We start from the raw sequence: 19,605 nt of genomic DNA, 5'->3' as shown, positions 1-19,605 counted from the left end.
ATTCACCTAAAACAAACCTCTTATATCAGTCAAAGTAGTTCAAATTCTCATAAAGTTTACTTTTTGAAACTTTTCTTATAATACATACAGGTGTATACTGAATTAGGTTTACATATGGTAAATACATTGCATTGGCACAACCATCACTACCAGTCAACTAATGTCACACTTGCAGACTGAGTAATGCTGGTGGTACATACTGAGCCTGAAAGAAAGCTGACCCCTGAGTTCACTTACACACAACTCTGCATACACTTTTGAGGATCTGACTCAGCAAAAATACAGCCAAGGTCACATGTAAAAGGACAGCCAATTCAAATGCTGGGTAAGTAAATAACTTACCTGCATTAGCAGTGCTTTGAGCAAAGCTTTAAGACTGTCATTGATACATATTTCTAAACACTTACAGATTCAGTTGCACATTAACACATCTGATTACAAAGACAGATCCACACAGATAAAAATACATACAGACCTGAAGTGAGATACAAAAAATACTTTTTGCTAAAATAACAGTATGGGCTCAAATTGTGGTCATAAATATTTTGTACTTGTAAATCAGAATGCGTAGCTGTCAGTTGTTACCTTGTAAACCAAAATATCTGAAAAGTTTATGTTTGTGCATCTATAGATGAGAATTTGTGTGTGTGTGTGTGTGTGTGTGTGTGTGTGTGTGTGTGTGTGTGTGTGTGTGTGTGTGTGTGTGTGTGTGTGTAAAAAAAAATTGTGTTCGTAAAAAAATATTTACACAAGTTACAATTTTTTTGTCTTAAGGTCAGGTTACAGATACAAAGCAAAAAACTACATGTAAAACTCTGCACTCAAGTTCCTGAGCTGTGTGTGAGTTTCAACTTACATGTACGAATTTCCCTTTTTTTTTCCTTTCACTTGATTGGTCAATGTCATGTCAATCACAAATTTAACAATCCAATCAGAGAACAGATGGGTTTGGCTGACAGAGGGGTGCTTTACTTAGAACTTAACACAAAAAACTTTTAACCTTCTGTTTAGATATTTTGGTTTACAAGGTTACAAAACTCAGTTCATAACTATGCATTCTGATTTAAAATTACAAAATATTTATGACCACAATTTGAGCCCATATAACAGCCCTATATATGCAACACTTACTCCTGTTCTCTGACAGAAACGGCTGTTCCATACTGTGTGTGGGGGGAAGCAAACAGACAGATACACTCCTATTTTTATGGCATGTTTATTTGTCTGTTTTGGAAAGGATATGAATTGCCATTTCCAAGCCTAATAGCTCTCAGTTTAACTATCACTACAATGAAATGGTTACTTTTGTGAGTAACTTTATGATTGCCGTCATGTTATGTTTAGAGGACATATGGAAATGATAACAAAAGAAAAATAACTTGGGCTACATGTAAATGGTCACTGTACTAGTCTACCATTTAATCACCTTCTTTTGGCCTCTAGGTTCTGGAAACACTTCCAAGCAGAGCTGCCGCTTTGCAAGCCCGACTGGGAACACTTCCAAAAGCAGGTCGTCCCCATCAGTGAGACCGGGATGGGAAATAACTGTGCCTTGTCATGAATTTGCATTCTGGATTTGTGAAGATCAAGTTACTGTTTTCTGATTTATATTGTGAAAACTCAAGACCTTCTTGCTGTAAGCACCACACCACCTTCTGCTGTGCCTCTTTTGTGGTGGAAGATTTCTTTTCTGATTCACTGATCACTTTAGTAATAGTAATATCACTTTCTTACTAGCTGTATGCATGAACGTTATTACAAGTGGGCCTCGTGTTTATGGCACCTTCACAGAGGGCCCATTGTAAAGTCAGAAACATTCAGGTGTGTGTGTGTGTGTGGGGGGGGGGGGGGTACATAGATAGATAGATAGATAGATAGATAGATAGATAGATAGATAGTGTGAAGCCCTTCTGCTCGTCTGTGGAAGTAGGGGAAGCAACAGTTAAGTGAAGAATATAGTCAGAGATCTCTCTCTTTGAAGGTATAGGCCTGTGAGGTGGGTGTGGGATGGAATAAAATGTCTTTTGTTATTATCTAGCCTGCAGTATATTGTATTAACAAATACAGCTTATAGCTTTCAGACTATATTGAGATGAGCAAACGTACTGGCAATCTTTGAACTCTTGTTATGGGAATGACTATAATCATTTTATACATATTGTATTCTGTGCCTATAAAAGAGCTGTGGCTCAGTCCATTAATTGAAGGTCAAGAGCTTTGGCCAGCGATATGTCTGGCCAGTTGCAATACACGCTTACAAAACACTTATATCAGGTTATTCTTAATGATCTCTTATTTGTTTATATTCTTTTATTAAGTTTTAAGTAGTATCATTTGATTAAAACATTCACTCAATATATTACACATATAGTTTCAGTTGTGTACGTGCTGGCCTTCTGTCTGGTGGAAAGGTTACAAGGTTTAGCTGGTGAGGTGAGAGGTGAAACAAAGTGCATTTCAGGTTGACACATACACACACAGTAGATAGACTCATTTATAGACTCATTTTGCTTGTGACAGCAAAATTGTGCCTGCAAAAGAGCAGTTTGTTGCAGAATGTGTGCCTGATGTTCCAGACGATAAGCGAGCGTCCGGCAGCGACAGGAAGACACCTGGGATGGAGACGAGGCGATGTTCTTTTCAAAATGTGTTAAAAGTCATTCTGGTTTTGATTTGATGTATGCATGTATTGTATCTGCTTAATGCATGAGGGGGCGTTATAAATTTCCCTGATGATATAAAATAACTGTTTGTGTATTGTTAAGGAGAGATCTACAGCTGATGTTTTGCAGTGTACATCTCCCACACGTGTGTTCATTAAAATCATCGTTTGACTCCACCCGGCCGGATCAGTGTTGTTATTTGGATTACCTCCTGTATCCCTCCTCGAATATTTTGAATCCGTAACATGGGGTAATATGTAAGAGTTATGGAATGTCTTTGTCTGTGTGTATGTAAGATGTGAGGGCGGCAGCCATCGTCAGAGATCACCCTGGTGTTTGAACTCCAGACTTCAGACTTGTGAAGGAATGGTGGTAGGGGTACTGGCGACAGCCTGTATTGGTCCAGACCATTACCCTTGCCTGTTACTGGAAGGTTCTGACAAAGAAAGCAGCCAGTTCTTGTCAGCAGCTGGAACAAGATGTGAAGAATAGCAGGGTGCAGAAATTGTTGCTGCTTTCTGCAAAGTGTGTCTAAAGACCTGATGAAGAAAGAGAAGAAAACATCAAAGACTGAGCAGAAGAAACTGGCAGAGGCAGTTTTTCACATGTGCAGGAAACATAGCTGAAGATGGAGGAAGAAAGCAGTAATAATCCTAGTTGTCATTATTATTAAACAATATATTATACTTATTATTGTATTCATTTTTTCGCAAAATTTTTCCAGTCGGGCTACCAAAATCTATCTCTGCCCTGCCCGTCGGCCTATCGTAGGAAAGTAAAATATATGTCAATGATTTTGCATTCTTTCAGAAATGTAGCTGGGTAATTATGTCATTGGCATCGGTGAGCCACTGTCAATATGTGACATATTGAAATCGCGTTTGAATTTGCGCTTGTTTTTTTGCTTTCACTTTGCAATCGCACGAACTGTGTATAGAGAGCGACAGCACTGATTGGTGAGTGATGATAATTTGCGCACCAATTCCTCTGACATCGTCTTATCAATTGTTAGCTTACTATGCAAACATGACAAGTGAAATCTCCTGCAGCCAAAGAAAAGCTTACCACAAAACGGAAAGTTATGACAAATCAGACTATAAGGCAAAAAGAAAGTGCAGCTTTATGGTTTCATGGACAAAAGAATTTCTGTGGCTGCAATATGACGAGCTAAATAACGAGGGCTGCACATAAGTGGTCCGCAGGTGCGCATTCGCTGTCAAAATAAAAAACACGCACAAGATAAGAAGTTGCAACGCGTGTTTGCATACATAAGATTTTCTGGAGGAGGACAGACATTTGCTTAGAACTCTTAAAGATGTCGAAGATGTCATGGTCCTGAGTCTGAGGACTCAGTGTTTTGTGTTCCTTATGCTTTTGTTCATTCCGAGTGTGTATTCTGTTGTGATTTTGCCATTTGTTAGGTTTCTGTTCTTTGCCTGCCTGCTCCCACTTCTCTGTGTTTCCTCTGTCTGTCCATGGTGTTATTGTGTCTGCTCATGAGTCTGCCTGTCAAGTTCAGTGTCCTGTCTGGTTCTCTGTGTCTGTTAGTTTCCTGTTTTATTCTGAAAGTTCATGTCTCATGTCAGTGTGTTCAGTTTTACCTCTCCCCTGTCTCGTTAGCCTAATTGCTCCCAGCTGTGTCTCCCTCCTGTGGCCCATTCCATGATTACTCCCCGTGTATTTAAGCCCTGTGTTTTCCTGTGCTCTCTGTCGCGTCCTCTGTTTAATTCCATGTTAGTCTGCATTATTCTGTTACCCGGTATTCATTCTGTGTCTGTCTGCCATCTCTCTTTGTGCATTTTGCTCCTCCTCCTGTGAGTGTCTGGTTTAAGCTTTGTTCTTTAGTTTTCCCAGTTTATGTTTGTTTACTCCCTGCTCTGCTCCTCCTGTTTTGTCACCTTCTCACCTCTGTAAATAAACACTCACTCGCACACCAGCCAATACCTGCATTTTGGATCCTTTTTTCAATACACCACACGACTGCCCCCAGCCGTGACAGAAGAAGCTCCTTTAAGCAATTACTTTGGTTTTCCTCCACCTCCAAAGAAATGTCAGAAGGAGTCCGAACCACAAAAGAAGCGCGTATTCTTGGAAAAGTGGTTGCAATGTTTGCAATGCAATGTTTTCTCAGTATAGAACCAGGAAGGAGCAGATACAAAGAAAAGAGGATGTGGTGAATTTTTGGATGATATGTATACCTGTATACACACACTTTATATCTCTTTTTGGTCAGATCTACTGTGGATTATCATCATTGATTTTCCTATAATACATGTAGAGCTGCAGACACATCACACCATCCAGTTCCAATAGAGGCAGCTTATGACTAAAGTAACAGACATACTCAAGCACAACATGAAGGTTGTTGTGATGACCCGAGCATGCTCTTGGAAATAATATAGTGTAGTTATAGTGTATAGAAGCACAACTGCAGCAGTGACTTCACAAATGTCGTGTTGACAGGACATACACACACACACACACACACACTGAGGACTGGAATGCTGTAAGTTTTGTATGTAACACTTTATTTTCAGCCATTATTAAAATTTATCACAAATGAACATTTACTGTGAAAAATACAGGCTTCTGCAATCAGATAATTCTTTCTGATATATTCCTCAGAAACCCTCAGAGGTCTGCCTGATATCAAATTAATACTAAAAATTCTGCTTCTTACAAGTACAGAGGACTGCTGTGAGTGCTGCTCCAGCATGTGCATCTGTGGCACCTTCTGCAGCTGCAACACGAACACCATTTGCAGCTCAGAAGGCATGCTCGGTGGTGACGTAAGCAGTGATGTCATCGTAGTCTTCATCGAGTCCTTGACCTCTGTGATGCTGGGTCATCTCCATGGAGACGGCTGGCTTGTTCAGTGTCTTGCTGTAGATGGACAGCAGCAGACCAGTGGAGATGCAGTATGGACAGAAGACCACTAGATGGCAGAGGAGTCTGAGCACAGACTCAGAAAGAAGAAGAGGAGGAGCATCTGAAGAAGGAGGAAGCAGAGAAGGTGTGTTGGTCAGTTAAACACAGCACAGAGGTGCACTAATCAGCTCTCTCTCCTCACAGCAGGAAGGCTGGAAGTGCTGATCCTGGATCAGCCCTGGAGGTGAGGCAGGTATGAGTGTGAGCTGTAGTTTAAACACTCTGAGCAGTCATTGAGACCAGAAAAGCTCTGAGAACTTTACACTGCATGAAACCCAAGAGGCTGCTCAGGACCAAACATGAGGAGGATATAAAAGGTGACCCTGACTGACAACATCTGCCCAGCTGCATCATGTCAGATCTCCTCTAAGCAGTGCAAAAGAAATGAAGGAGGACTCTGTCTGTGGCTCTTCCTCCACAGGAGGTCTTTCCTCCCTCCTCCTTCTTCATTTATTAGTGTTTGTTCCTCATCATCAACTTACCCGCAGGAACAGCCAGCCCAGACAGCAGCAGCACACACACACCTGTAAAAGGACAGAGGTCACTAAAGGTCACCAAAGGTCAGAGCTCATGATGAGGACAGACAGGTGTAGGAACATCAGCTCACCTGCAGCAGTCAGCAGAAACAGGCCTGAAACTGAAGAACCCACTGATCAGAGATCAAATGGTCACATGACCAAAGAGAAGCATTCAGACTGCAGTGATTGGCTGTTCCCACACATCAATAATCAACAGCGCCCTCCAGTGTTGGACAGACAGATAATAAATGTGGAGAAACTCACAGAAGGAGACTCGTCCGCTCCATCTCAGCTAGCCATCATCTCCACACTTCCACAGGTCTGATCCCCAACCCCCTACATCACACAGAGTACACATCAGCACAGGAGGAGCTCCAACGACAGTCAGCTCAATGTGCTTCATATTGTAAGACCCCACAATAACACAAAGAAACAATCAGATGACCCTCTTTCAGCAATCACTTTCGCCACAGTGGGAAGGAAAAACTCACTTTAACAGGAAGAACCTTAACTTATTCATGCAAAAACATAAATAATCTCACGCGCAATCATGTACATTTCAACTGATTTGTGAAAACATACGTTCATTTCTATACTTTTAAATGTTAACACAGTTTAATTAACACAGTAGTAACACAGCCCCCGTTTAGACTCCCCCCTGCTTGCTGTTGGTGTTGCTTCCATGTAAAATAGGACGGCTGCTGTTAGCCTTTATTAAGCTGTGTGACTTAAACGTGTATCAGAGTGAGTTCAGCTTTCTCTGTGTAAACAGACGTTGGTGGAGCAGCTGCAGACTTTGTTGCTCAGCTGATCAGATGAATCCTGCAGCTTTGTCCCAGTAAAGCTTTTACAGGCGATCGCAGGAACATCGCTGTGTTCTTTCACTCCCCCTGAGCTCAGCGCCACGGTAACCTTAACCTTAATTGCTAAACTGTGACATCATTATCAATGCTGCTGTTGTGTTATCAGCAGTGTTGGTCAAGTTACTTGAAAAAAGTAGTCAGTAACTAATTACTGATTACTTCCCCTTAAAAAAATAATCCCGTTACTTTACTGATTACTTATTTTCAAAATAAATAAATTACTTAGTTACTTTTTAAAAACACAACTTACAACCTGAATAGGTAATAAAGCGATAGATCTTTCAGCCCAATTCTACTTTTTCTACATTGTTATGACCCAGGTCATTGTTGCCGTGTGGTGCTGTTACTTGCCACACCATGCGGGGGCATTGTTTGTACTCTGTGATGTCTGTTTCCAGGTGGAGGCTAACCATTGGTGGAAGAGGGAATGAGGCCAGCTACAAATTGGGACCTGACTGGGCCGGCAGCCCCTCCTACTACTTCCTGTTTCCAGTGAGCTGCGCGTTTGGGGCCCGTCGTGGCGTGTGACAGAGCTGGGCTGCAGTAAAAACAGTTTAGAGAGTCGTATCTGGACATGGTAGCTGTAGGGGTGGGAAGCCGTTTCTTTTTCTCCTGTTTCGGGTAGGGAGACAGGTTAGAGGTTTGTATTTTCTTTTGGGGTGGATTCATAGGTAAGTTAGTTCTGATTCATTTCCAGTGTTTTGTTTGTTGTTTTGGCCATGCCCACCCTGGCGCTCGCTACCTGTCAAGTTAATAAAACGACTACTCATTGTAAAGCTGTGGCTGTGTGATTTACTACTTTTTATTATTTTTCTTGTGTTATTATTATTTCCCCCCGCCCCAGGCCGGCGTGTAACAGCATAATCCGTCATATAAAATGTAATCAAATGGAAAAGTCTCTTTTTAAAACTTGTTTTAACCTTTTAACTTTATGCATCAAGCAAAAATTTAATTATATGCAACATTCTCTGACTGGAAGAAATTAGTTTAACATTTAAACCTATTTTCTGCACATTCCAGCACATAAAATAAAATATTTTGTGTGTTTACACTCAGTCTTTCAAATAGATGCAAGTAAAACACAGCAGAAAATAAATAAAGTCAAAGACTCAGCGGTCCTGTTGCTCTATTTTCACCGGTAAAGCAGGAATGGGGTAGTTGGAGGGTTACCCTGGTGCAGGTGTGCCGCGGTCAGTGGAAGAATCCGCGAGTTTCTCTGTGAGTTTCCCATTACATCGTTGCGCACTGGGTGCTTGCTTGGAAGTTTAGGGGCTTTTTTCGCTGTAAAAAGTTTTCCTCCCACGCACGATGGACGCTAATGTTTTTGTCACTTTTTATGGAATCAAACTCAAAGTAAGGTCAGTACTTCCACGCTTTAAACGCTGCACGCTCATACTCTCTCCCACAATCGATATGTGATCCATTGTTGATCTGCACACAGCTGTTGCCATGAACGTCGCACTGGCTTACGTTATTGTCATGAGACACTCTCGCAAAAAAATCACGGTTTTAGTAAAGCAGTAACGCAGCGTTCCTACGGAAAAGTAACGGTAATCCAATTACCTTTTTTTGCGATAGTAATCCCTTACTTTACTCGTTACTTGAAAAAAGTAACCATCTCTGGTTATCAGCAGTGTTGGTCAAGTTACTTGAAAAAAGTAATCAGTAACTAATTACTGATTACTCCCCCAAAAAAGTAATCCCGTTACTTTACTGATTACTTATTTTCAAAAGTAATTAATTACTCAGTTACTTAGTTACTTTTTAAAAACACGATTTACAACCTGAAGAGGTGATAGATCTTTCAGCCCAATTCTACTTTTTCTACATAATCCATCATACAAAATGTAATCAAATGGAAAAGTCTCTTTTTAAAACTTGTTTTATCAGTTTTAATCTTTTAACTTTATGCATCAAGCAAAACATTTAATTATATGCAACATTCTCTGACTTGAATAAATTAGTTTAACATTTAAACCTATTTTCTACACATTCCAGCACATAAAATAAAATATTTTTTGTGTTTTCACTCACTCTTTCAAACAGATGCAAGTAAAACACAGCAGAAAATAAATAAAGTCAAAGACTCAGCGGTCCTTTTGCTCTATTTTTACCTGTAAAGCAGGAGCAGGGTAGGCGGAGGGTTACCCTGGTGCAGGTGTGCTGCGGTCAGTTGAAGAATCCGCGCGAGTGTCTCTGTGAGTTTCCCATCACGTCGTAGCTACTCGGTGCTTGCTCGGAAGTTTAGGGGTTTTTTTCGCTGTAAAAAGAAGTTTTCTTCCCACGCACAGCGGACACTAATGTTTTTGTCACTTTTTATGGAATCAAACTCAAAGTAAGGTCAGTACTTCCACACTTTAAACGCTGCACGCTCATACTCTCTCCCGCACTCGACATATTATCCATTGTTGATCTGCACACAGCTGCTGTCACCAACGTCGCACTTGCTTACGTCACTGTCATGAGACATTCTCGCAAAAAAAATCACGGTTTTAGTAACGCAGTAACGCAGCGTTCCTACGGGAAAGTAACGGTAATCTAATTACCGATTTTGCAATAGTAATCCCTTACTTTACTCGTTACTTGAAAAAAGTAATCAGATTACAGTAACGCGTTACAAGTAACGCGTTACTGCCCATCTCTGGTTATCAGTCTTTGTTTTTCAAACCGGGAGCTGTGTGGGCTTACTGCTGTCACACTCTTATTCATATGGTTGCACTGCAGGTCTGTTTTTAGTCACTAATGTGGCCTGTGTTTCCATGGTGACAGTGGAGCGCTACAGAGTCACGTGTCAAACGAATTATTGAATTTTTGCAATCCTAATCCAGATGTTGCAGACCTGTTGGAAACATCAACAGCTAGTTTCAGTGATATGTGAGGATTTGCTGGAGGATGGATTAATGCGTGGAGGTCAAAGGTCACAGACATCAGTCAGCGTGACGGTAGAGCTCGCTCTGTTACTAAGTCACACACACACACTCTTCACCTTCTCTGTTCCTCATCCATATGCAGCACACGTATGAATGATCAGAGTACCCAGCAGCACAGCTGAGAGAACTGTGGGCCAGACTGGACGAGGAGGTTCTGTAACACAAAGACACGAGACATAAACATCATCAACATGTTTGTATGAATTCACATCAATCTGACCTCTGTCAACTGACCCGTGACCTTCAACTGTACTTCAGTCCCACTCAGCTCTTCTTTGCTCCTGAGGGTGATGCAGGTGTAGGTTCCACTGTCAGAGACTGTAGGGTTTCTCAGAGTGAGGCTGAGGTCTCCAGTCTGCAGAGCGTCGGCTCTCATTGATGTTCGACCGACGTAACGAACGTTTTGATCATGAAGATCGTCACCACTAAGCGCACGTGGACTCGCGGGTTCTTGAACTCATCACAGTGCCACAGCAGTTCTGTGGCGCTCCTGGAATCATCAGCTTGTATCCGACAGGGAAGCAGGACAGACTCCACCCCCTCATAAACCTCCACCCCTGAGGCATGCTGGGAAACTGAAGACAGAAACATGAAACAGATAGACGCTGTGACTCACAGTCACCTGACCTTTCACTTACACACACACACACACACACACACTCGCACTGACACACACAGTGATATTCTCAGAGTGTCACAGAGACTAAGAGTTTGACAAACTACTTCCAGAGTTATTTAATTTTAAACCTTTTTGTTGTATGGACCCGCCCACCTGGCTGCATGAGCCAATCAGAGCTGTTCCCTGCACCACAAAGTCTCATGGACTGGTTTGCAGCACAGCGTAAAGGTGGAACCAACTCTACTGACTTTATTCTGTAAAGTTTTAGATGAACCTCTCATTTGTATTTTACTTTTTTTCTCAGAGCTGCTCTGAATTTAGGAGGAAGATGAGGACCAGTTTCATTTTGAAGCAAAGACGTGAACATTAGCAAGAAGAAAGCACAACAAGGATGTGACAGCAGAGCTCTGTTCACCTGATGGAGCAATAGAAACATTTTTGTCATTAAACTCAATCATCAAGATGTTTTTATTTTCCCACCTTTTCTCTGTATGTGTATATATATATATACACTCACATACGCACACATATATATATATACACATACATATATGCGTGTCTTTGTGTGTGTATATATATATATATTTTTTTATATATATATATACATACATATAAGTGCAATAATGCAATAATCTTTTCTGGCATCGTTGTATTTTTACTCAGTTGTATATAGCATTCGTATTCTATTTTTTTCTTATTGTATATTTTTATTCTATTTTATTCTACTGTATATAGTATATTATTTTATTCTATTCTGTACAGTTGTGTACTGTATTTATTCTTATTGTATTCTAATTTTTGCGTCATAACTTTTGCACTGTCCACTTCCTGCTGTGACAAAACAAATTTCCCACGTGTGGGACTAATAAAGGTTATCTTATCTTATCTTATCTTATCTTATCTTATCTTATCTTATCTTATCTTATCTTATCTTATGTTATTGTATTTTGCACACCTCTGTTGCTTGTGAAGCTTACACCCAAAATATCACTTGCCTGTGCTGAACCAGTGTACCTGCACATGTGATGTGACAATAAAAGTGATTTGATTTACTGTATGTACTGATACTGCATGTAGTGCAGATATTGATATGTAGTACTGATACTGATTGTTGTACTGATACTGCATGTGGGTACTGATGCTTATATGTAGTACTGATATCTTAGGGTGTGGGTAAATGTTCCACTGTGGTCAAGCTGAAGTTACAGCACTGAACGACCACGCTCCCCACACGGCTTCTTTTTTCTCCCTCTGGCTCCTCCACCTGCTGGGGTGTGAGCTTAAATCTAAAAAAGGCTCAGTGGGCACTTCCTGTAGTACAGACTCCTCCCTGCACTCTAAGGTTAAACACGTCAGATCATCACATAGACCATGTAGAGACATGAACACAGCTCAGTGTTCAGCGGGTGGAGCAGGTCCATCTTGCATGGAGGCCATGGGAGTGAGCTTCATCACATGAACGAGCTTCATCACATAAAAGAGCTTAATCAGTGGACATGAGCAGTTAATAAATAATGTCAATGTGGAGGTTTTACTGAAGTGTTCCGCACTCACTGTGAACACCCAGCTTCACATTTGGCCACATGACCACAGGGTAGTTCAGTGTGGTCATATAAAAACATGCTTGACTGTAGAAATTCAGTTTGCACGAAGCACATTTACCTTAATGAATAAATAAACCTTTGTTTTAATGTAGTTCAGCTGCATTGAACTATTACTCCATGTTTCCTGATGGTTTAAGAATCATGTGTGTGTGTGTGCATGCATCCATGTGTGTGTTTGTTTGTGTGTGTGTGTGCATGCGTGCGCCTGTGTGTGTGTGTTCAAAGGATCAGAGCAGCTTTCTTACCGAGTAAGAGGAGCAGGATCATCATCTTCATCCTCAGTAACAATCCCGTTACAGCTGATCCTCTCAGGCTCACCGACGGCTGTCAGAGCAGAGCTGTTACTCTGCAGCTGATGGCACAGAAAAAAGTTCTCTTTCACAGGAAGTCCCCTCCTCTGAGAACCTTCACAATAAAAGCTGTTTACAGTGTCGAACACAGAGCCAACTGGAGGATCAGAGGTTAGAGGGAAAGATAGAAAGAATAATGTGCAGGTCAGAAGCTGTAACACTGTGTGAAAGTCAAATGTGCACCAACAGCTTCATCACAGCTTTGAAATCATGTGGACTGCAGACCGGATCCTTCTATGATAAATTTCAATAACTCTGAAGACAGAAGGGCCAGAGAGCGTGAAACTGTAGCAATAATAATATTAATAGTTTGCATTTATATAGCGCTTTTCTAGGCACCTAAAGCGCTTTACAATTCATTCACTCTCACATTCACACACTGGTGGAAGCAGCTACGGTTGTAGCCACAGCTGCCCTGGAGCAGACTGACAGAAGGGAGGCTGCCATATCGCACCATCGGCCCCTCTGGCCAACACCAGTAGGCGGTAGGGTAAAGTGTCTTGCCCAAGGACACAACGACCAGGACAGAGAGAGCAGGGGGATCAAACCTTCAACCTTCCGGTTACAGATGAGCTTCCCATTCCCCTGAGCCACGGTCGCCCCCAATGCATGTAAAGCAGTCACTCGCGCATGCACGATGGTTTATTTTTGTGCACGGATGCTGAGATTAATTTTCTGTATGCTGGACATCACAGATTTAGTCACCCAGGGACTGATGTTAGGAGGAGTTTCAACTCGCCTCAAAGGAACAATCAGGTCTCCCACCTGTGCAGGGTCACCCCTGGGGTGGGTCTTAAGTGTCTTTTTAAAGATATCAACAGTGTTCACAGATCTTAGTTCCAGTGGAAGTGAGAGCCGCAGCTTTGGGGCCACAACCTTGAAAGCACAGGCACTGACTTAGACTGACTTAGACAGGCAGCCAAAATCATCAGTGATCCCTTTGACTACTTCTTCAGGTCTCTGCGAAGGCGGTCGCACTTTTCTCCTCTCCTCCTTCCCCTTATCTTCCCTGCTTAGCCTCTTGTGTCCTTGTCCTGTTTCGTGTGCATTACTTTCCCTGGAACAGTCTCTCACAGTCATTCTCTAAAACCTAAAAGAGAATTATAGATTTGATCAACTGGTCTCTGAATGCTATTGACACCCTTTTCTCAACGAGAAGTCTGGGCTCAGGAAAGCCCGAGTGCCCTGGAGGGACTTTCCCTGCCGGATACACGGGTGGCAGACATGGAGGATTGTGTGCCTGGTGGGACTGTCGATCGAGGACGCTGAAGATATCTACCTATTCGGAACTATGATAACAGGGTTCTTGCTGATCGGAGCTGGCTTGGCCCTGACTTATCGGAGAATTAAGAGAGCGGAACCGGCTGTTCACACCCCCTTAAGGCTGCCTGCTGGGATTGAAACGGTGGGACGAGGCGTGACTTCTCACAACGAAAGCAGCATGGTTAAGACAGCTCACTGCAGTTGTGGGGTCTCAGAATCAAAAGAATGACAACACCACGGAACGGGAGTTTGATACCATCATGGGGAGGCTCGCGGTTCTCCAACGGGAGATTGAGACCAGTGTCGGAGTGTTAAAGAACAGCTTTGAAATTCTCCTGAGCTGCTCGCATAAAAGAAAAATCAACAACATCAACATCAGAATGCGGATACCTCGGCGCCAGCTGCAGGCCCAAGGCTGGAGCTGAACAAAAACTCCCAGATAACGACTGTGTGTTGACTATTCTTCCCATTCCATGCAAGGACACCTGGGTTGACTGGAAGACTGTTTACTGGGCGACTGGGCGAAGGACACTGTCTCAGCTGAACTCTGGACACACACACACACACACACATACACTGATATGCACACACTGATCCCCCCTCCCTTTCCAAACGCCTTCGATGCTTGTGCCCTACCAGGGAAGATGGCAGTCAACTGGACCAGCACAGATGCTGCAGGACCGGATGCGCTGTCTACGCCGGCTTTCTCTCTTACCCTTTACCCGCCCCTGTTGCTTGTCTCGTGTTTCTATGGTGTATTGATAGTCATGTGCTTTTGTGCTGAGGTGTTTTTTCTGTTATCAAACTGTTCTCCCACTAGGAGCTCAGTCTGAGTGGAGTTTTTTTTTTCTCCTCCTCTTACCTCATGTTATGTATTTTCGTTGTTGTTTTTTTCCCTATCAGCCTACCTTTCTGACATGTCTGCCCAATGTGATGTTTGTGTAAAGTTGGTCAGAAGGTTCCTTTGTAAGTGCGCATGTGCCATTAGCGTGCTGCCTGCTGTAACCCTAATTTCCTTCGGGATTAATAAAGTACTCTGATTCTGATTTTTATTCACCCGCATTTCAATGGCTCCCCTCTGGGCGACGCCTCCACTAAATTTCCTGCAAGACTGAGAGGAGGAGAGCCACCTTTGTCCCCAAAGCCACCCTGCTTTTTAACTCCAGCCGATAAGAACATTTCCCACACCAGAAACATAAACTACTCTGCACTATTTTTATAATGCCAACACTTAATTCACTTTTAGTCACTTACAGTTATTTATTCACCTATTCAGTCACTTTAATTTAAAAACTGTGTAATTTTAAAACTGTGTATATACTGTATATTCTGTGTATTTATTATCTCACTCTTATTGCCTGTTTATGCCCTGTCCTTATCTTCAACATCATGTTGCTCTCTTGGATCTTATTTGCCCCTCGGGGATGAATCAAGTCTTTCTGATTCTGATTCTGTCACCTTTGGTCTTTAAGCTGGACCAATGTACAGACAACAAGCTTTGATCACAGAGATCTCTGTATGACTGAAGTCGTTCACTGATATAGGGAAGTATCTGAGGGCTCTGAAATTGATCACCAAAATGGTTCTCACATGGGACCTGTTAGAGAGCCTGGTGAGAACCCTCGCAGCAGCATTCTGAACCATCTGTAGGCGATGCAGGGATAATCTGCTCAAACAGGGGAATAATGCCCTAACGTTGCAGCTCAACGTGCATCAACGCTGCATCTTATATTCTTAATCTGCCTGTTCTGTCAGAAACCTGCCTGCAGAAAATGAACCTAAAGTATGTAATGCAAGGATGTCATCACTTTAGAGATGGAGAAAGCATAAAGTGACAATTATGAATCACTTAACATGATAAGGAGATTCCGCAGGTCATTAATCAATGTATAAAACTAAAATAAAATGTCTTTTTAGTGACACAGGATACAAACATGGAAGCAAGATGTATAATTAGGATTATTTAAAATAAACATTAATAAATTAGTGCAATTTCTTTAACCATAAAGAATAACTAAATCCTTCAGGACAATGCCACATCAATGCACTGAACTCACTATGTTATCCCTCTAACAGCCTCCACATGTTCTCACTGTAATTTCCCCTCATGAATGAATTTATGCTGCCCTAATGTGAATGATTGCAGGGAAATCAAACGCATTTCACTCGCAGTACTCGAGCAGTTGGTCTTCAAGGTTTCTACTCCACTCCAATGCACGCTATTTTCTGCAAGTACCGCTGCTTCGCCTCTGGACGCAATCGGTCTCTATACAGTCCGTTCTCTTTTGAGCTGCTTTTAAGCATCTTGTAGTCGTCGTTCCAACACAGTGTGTTTGTTTTGATTCGTAGACCCCGAAAATGGTGCCGCGCTCCCACAATGCTTTGCGGCATGACGTCAACTCCAAAGCCCTATATGCCTGTATATATTGTACTATTCTTAGTTAGCGTATTGTCTGTCTTGTTAATGTTGGTTTATAATGGAGCACTGTAACAAAAAATAATTTCCCCCAGGGTGTCATGGTCCTGGGTCGTGCGACCCAGTGTTTTGTGTTTAGTCTATTTTGATGTTTATTGATTGTTTAGGTTCATTTAGTTATTCCAGCTCATTTGTAATTATATTACCCTTGTATATAGCCTCCCTTGCCCTTCATGTGTTTATGTCCGTGTGTCTTGTGTTGTCAAGTTCATGCTGTCGCTTCTGTCATCTTCCCCTGTACTGAGTCTCCCTGGTTCGTGCGTCTATCTGTCATGAGTCATGTCTGCATGGTTATGTTTGGTTCATGTCATGTCTAATCTCCATGTTTCCTGTTGTACTTTGAAAGTCTGTATTGAATGTCAGTGTATTCAGTTTCACTCCTCCTGTCCTGTCGTTAAGTTCATGTATATCAGCTGCGTTCCCATGTGTGGCCACTTCCCCTGATCATCCCTCATGTGTATTTAGTCTCTGTGTTTCTTACAGTCTGTGTCGCGTCGTCTGTGTTCCCACCCTCCGTGTTTCCATGCCCGGTCTGTTGTATTCTAAATCATAGCCTTACCTTAGTTCATTCCCCAGTTTAGGTTTCTGTTTAGTTATTGCTTTTGTGTTGCCCTTATTCTTGTTCGTTTCTCTTATGTTACCAGCCACAATAAAAGGCTCGCTTTTGTTTAAAGTTCACTCCCGAGTCACTTGTGTCTGCACCTGAGTCCTCCACGCACTCTCCACACGGTCTGTCACAGCGGACCGTGACACAGGGATCAATAAAGTATTCTGATTCTGATGAATTATAATAATTAAGGTGGGATAAATGAAAGCATGTGTAATCATTTCCATTTTACTTTGAGAGACAACATGACAGATTGTGGCAGCAAACACAGGCACAATCTTCCCTGGCCAAGTGAGCTCCAGTTAGCGCAATAAAAATAGGGTCTTAGAGCAGGCCTGCTCTGATTGATAGAAAGCCTCAGCAGAAGACACAGAGGGAAACTCAGAAATTACAGACACAGAGAGCTCTGAATTTACTTTCACTCAGGTAGTGAAAACGGGTCCTCTGTCTACACAGAGTTAGCAAAAAGTTCATTTTTACTGTTCATATGGATATAACTAATATAACTAACAGGAATTGACTCATTATGATCTGTGACAGGGACTGAAAAAAAGGTCTTGGGGGAGGCAAGCACAGAATTACTAGAACCAGAGTGAGCCCAGGAGATAAACCCCTTTCAGACTGAGCTAATTGAGTTATATTGCTGATTGTTTCAGACTGAGCTGCTTCAGAAACTCTTTCTGACTGAGAAGCATGAAAATTAGTCTTTGACAGAGCACAAAAAGCCATCTTAGGAAACTCCGGCCATTAACCAGTCTTAGGAAGTTCTGGCTCATCGCCACAAATAGATGCAGGTTCATATACGAAATCTACACGCACAGTTTTATTTTCAGCCAGTTCAGGAGAACAAAAGGATATGTTATTTAGATTTACTGACTCAGCGCTGAGTTACGGGTTCAACACATTCAGACAGAGAAAAAGTCCAGAGGAAAAAAAAACAAAATTACTGTCATTGAGGTGTCAGATAGTCCAGGGTCACAATGTTCAAGGGGAGCTGCACAGTCAAGCTTTGGCTGTGCAGAGATCACAGCTTCAGCAGGCTGAGGCTGGGACAGGAAGCTGAACAAGGAGCGAGGAGGCTGGCTACAGGCACCCCTCAGCTGAGCCGGGTTGGATCCCGGTGGGAGAGTAAAAGGAGGAGCAGGATGTCTGCAGAGAGCCCAGAGAGCCAAGCAAGTTCGGAACGCAAGACTGTGAAAACTAGAACAGGAAACACTGAGATGCAGATGATCGTATTTCTGAGACTGTCCATTCAGTTTGGTACTTATATTATTTTTCAGTCACTTTCCATAAAATAGGACATTAGCAGACTGCCCAAAAATATGTTCAGATTATGTGAATTTTATAAGTTTGAGGTTTGTTCATCTTCAGAGTTTTGAATGCAGAGCTAAAACTTTGGCTCCGTCCTAAAACTCTCCACTAACTCTCCAGAGTCACACAAATTCCTGGTCCTCAGTAATGCTTCATCAGATTTCACTGAAAACAAAGCAGAACTGAACTGTCTTCAGTTCTGACTTCAGCTGTCTAACTGACCTGTTCTCACAGCATTTTAAAATAGAACCGAAAGTCCGGTTAAAATCAGCTCAGATCTGTGCAGTCATGAGCAGAGCTGCTGCTATTTTCAGAGGTTTGTCACAGTTGCACAATAACTGCTTCTGTAGATGAAAGAAGTTCTCTCTTGATAAAGTTTGACTGGGGATGTATTGGCTGACTCACATTTAAGATCAAGATTTAATCTTGCATATTCCAAACGGGAGCTGATATCCTTCTACATCCAGCCAAGCTTTTTAGCCGCTCACAGTTACTTCACATCTGCACCTCTGCAGCTCCTCCTAATGCTGTTTCTGACTGCAGATGAAAGAGTACTGACTATATCAAGCTCAAGTTTTATTTTCATATACAGGTAATGTGGCACATTACTACCGGCAATTAAAATCTTAAGCTCAGAGCCCCACAATTTTTCAGCAAAGAAAAATTACACACAATAGATAAGAGATTGAACTGTACAAATAAATCAAAATTAATATTAATTAAAAGAAATTAGAATAAATAAATGCAGATTATTAAAACTACTGTATATACATATACAATGTGATTGCGCAAAATAAACTGTCCTATATTTCAGTATGGAGTAGAAACTGTCCCTGAATCTGCTGGTTTGGGTATAGATCTTGCTGTACCATGGGAAGGGTGTATGGGTGGGGTGGCTGGGATCAGTGAGGGTCTTCTGAGCCTTCCTCTTACAGCGCTGTGAGTGATGTTTTTAACGAACACCTTTTTATTTAGTGTAATGCACAAACACACCAACAGAGGGCAGTAATATCCCTTCAACATACATTGTAAAATTACTATTACAACAGTGAGTAGAGGTCCTAGATGGCTGGCAGTTCAGAGCTGCTGATACTCTGTGCTGATCTGACCACCCTCCATAGAACAGCTGCCATATCAGCTTATGATACAGCCAGACAGAATACTGTCGATGCTGCATTGATAGAATTTGGTGTGTATTTTGGGATGAATGGCAAACCTGATGTTAATCCACAGGAACCTGAAGCATCTGACATCTCTGTCCCCTCAATATAAATGGGGATTTGCCTCTGCCGTGCAGTCTGTTGTTATCCCGATACCATGATGTCAGGGTTCTTACCTCTGCTCTGTAAGCAGACTCACTGATGGTGGCTGATTTAATGATTTATAGTGTTGAAAGCAGACTACAGATAAAAACAGTGAGAAGCTGAAAATGTCTGTGAAAACAGATGCCAGTTAGTGAGCACATGCTTTGAC

The 19,605-nt window shown here is 42.0% G+C and overlaps 3 protein-coding genes and 1 long non-coding RNA gene across 5 annotated transcripts in view; 3 read left to right on the top strand and 1 right to left on the bottom strand.

The window, feature by feature from the left end:
* The window catches only part of LOC309703520 (cytidine monophosphate-N-acetylneuraminic acid hydroxylase-like), a 45,609-nt gene extending 42,770 nt beyond the window's left edge, over positions 1 to 2,839 (top strand). Inside the window, exon 15 of the mRNA XM_082528419.1 lies at positions 1,444 to 2,839. Within this exon, the coding sequence (XP_082384545.1) occupies positions 1,444 to 1,561 (118 nt within the window). The 3' untranslated portion in view covers positions 1,562 to 2,839. The remainder of the gene's footprint in view (positions 1 to 1,443) is intronic.
* Positions 1 to 19,605, top strand: part of LOC309703691 (protein NLRC3-like) — a 169,816-nt gene that overhangs the window by 113,718 nt on the left and 36,493 nt on the right. The gene's annotated exons all lie outside the window — the stretch shown is intronic.
* LOC309703474 (NACHT, LRR and PYD domains-containing protein 3-like) overlaps positions 1 to 19,605 on the top strand; it is a 143,609-nt gene that overhangs the window by 113,702 nt on the left and 10,302 nt on the right. The window lies entirely within an intron of this gene.
* Positions 5,206 to 12,463, bottom strand: LOC309703733. The gene is made up of 7 exons (XR_014275998.1): positions 12,371 to 12,463; positions 10,137 to 10,477; positions 9,959 to 10,056; positions 6,374 to 6,445; positions 6,199 to 6,228; positions 6,074 to 6,115; positions 5,206 to 5,652 (listed from the first exon to the last, which is right to left on the bottom strand). It is a non-coding gene; the product is annotated as an uncharacterized lncRNA (long non-coding RNA).

This window comes from Aulonocara stuartgranti, assembly GCF_965226115.1.
Source record: "Aulonocara stuartgranti genome assembly, chromosome: 3".
NCBI classification, from domain to species: Eukaryota; Metazoa; Chordata; class Actinopteri; order Cichliformes; family Cichlidae; genus Aulonocara; species Aulonocara stuartgranti.
This window is presented reverse-complemented; position numbering and strand designations above follow the sequence as displayed.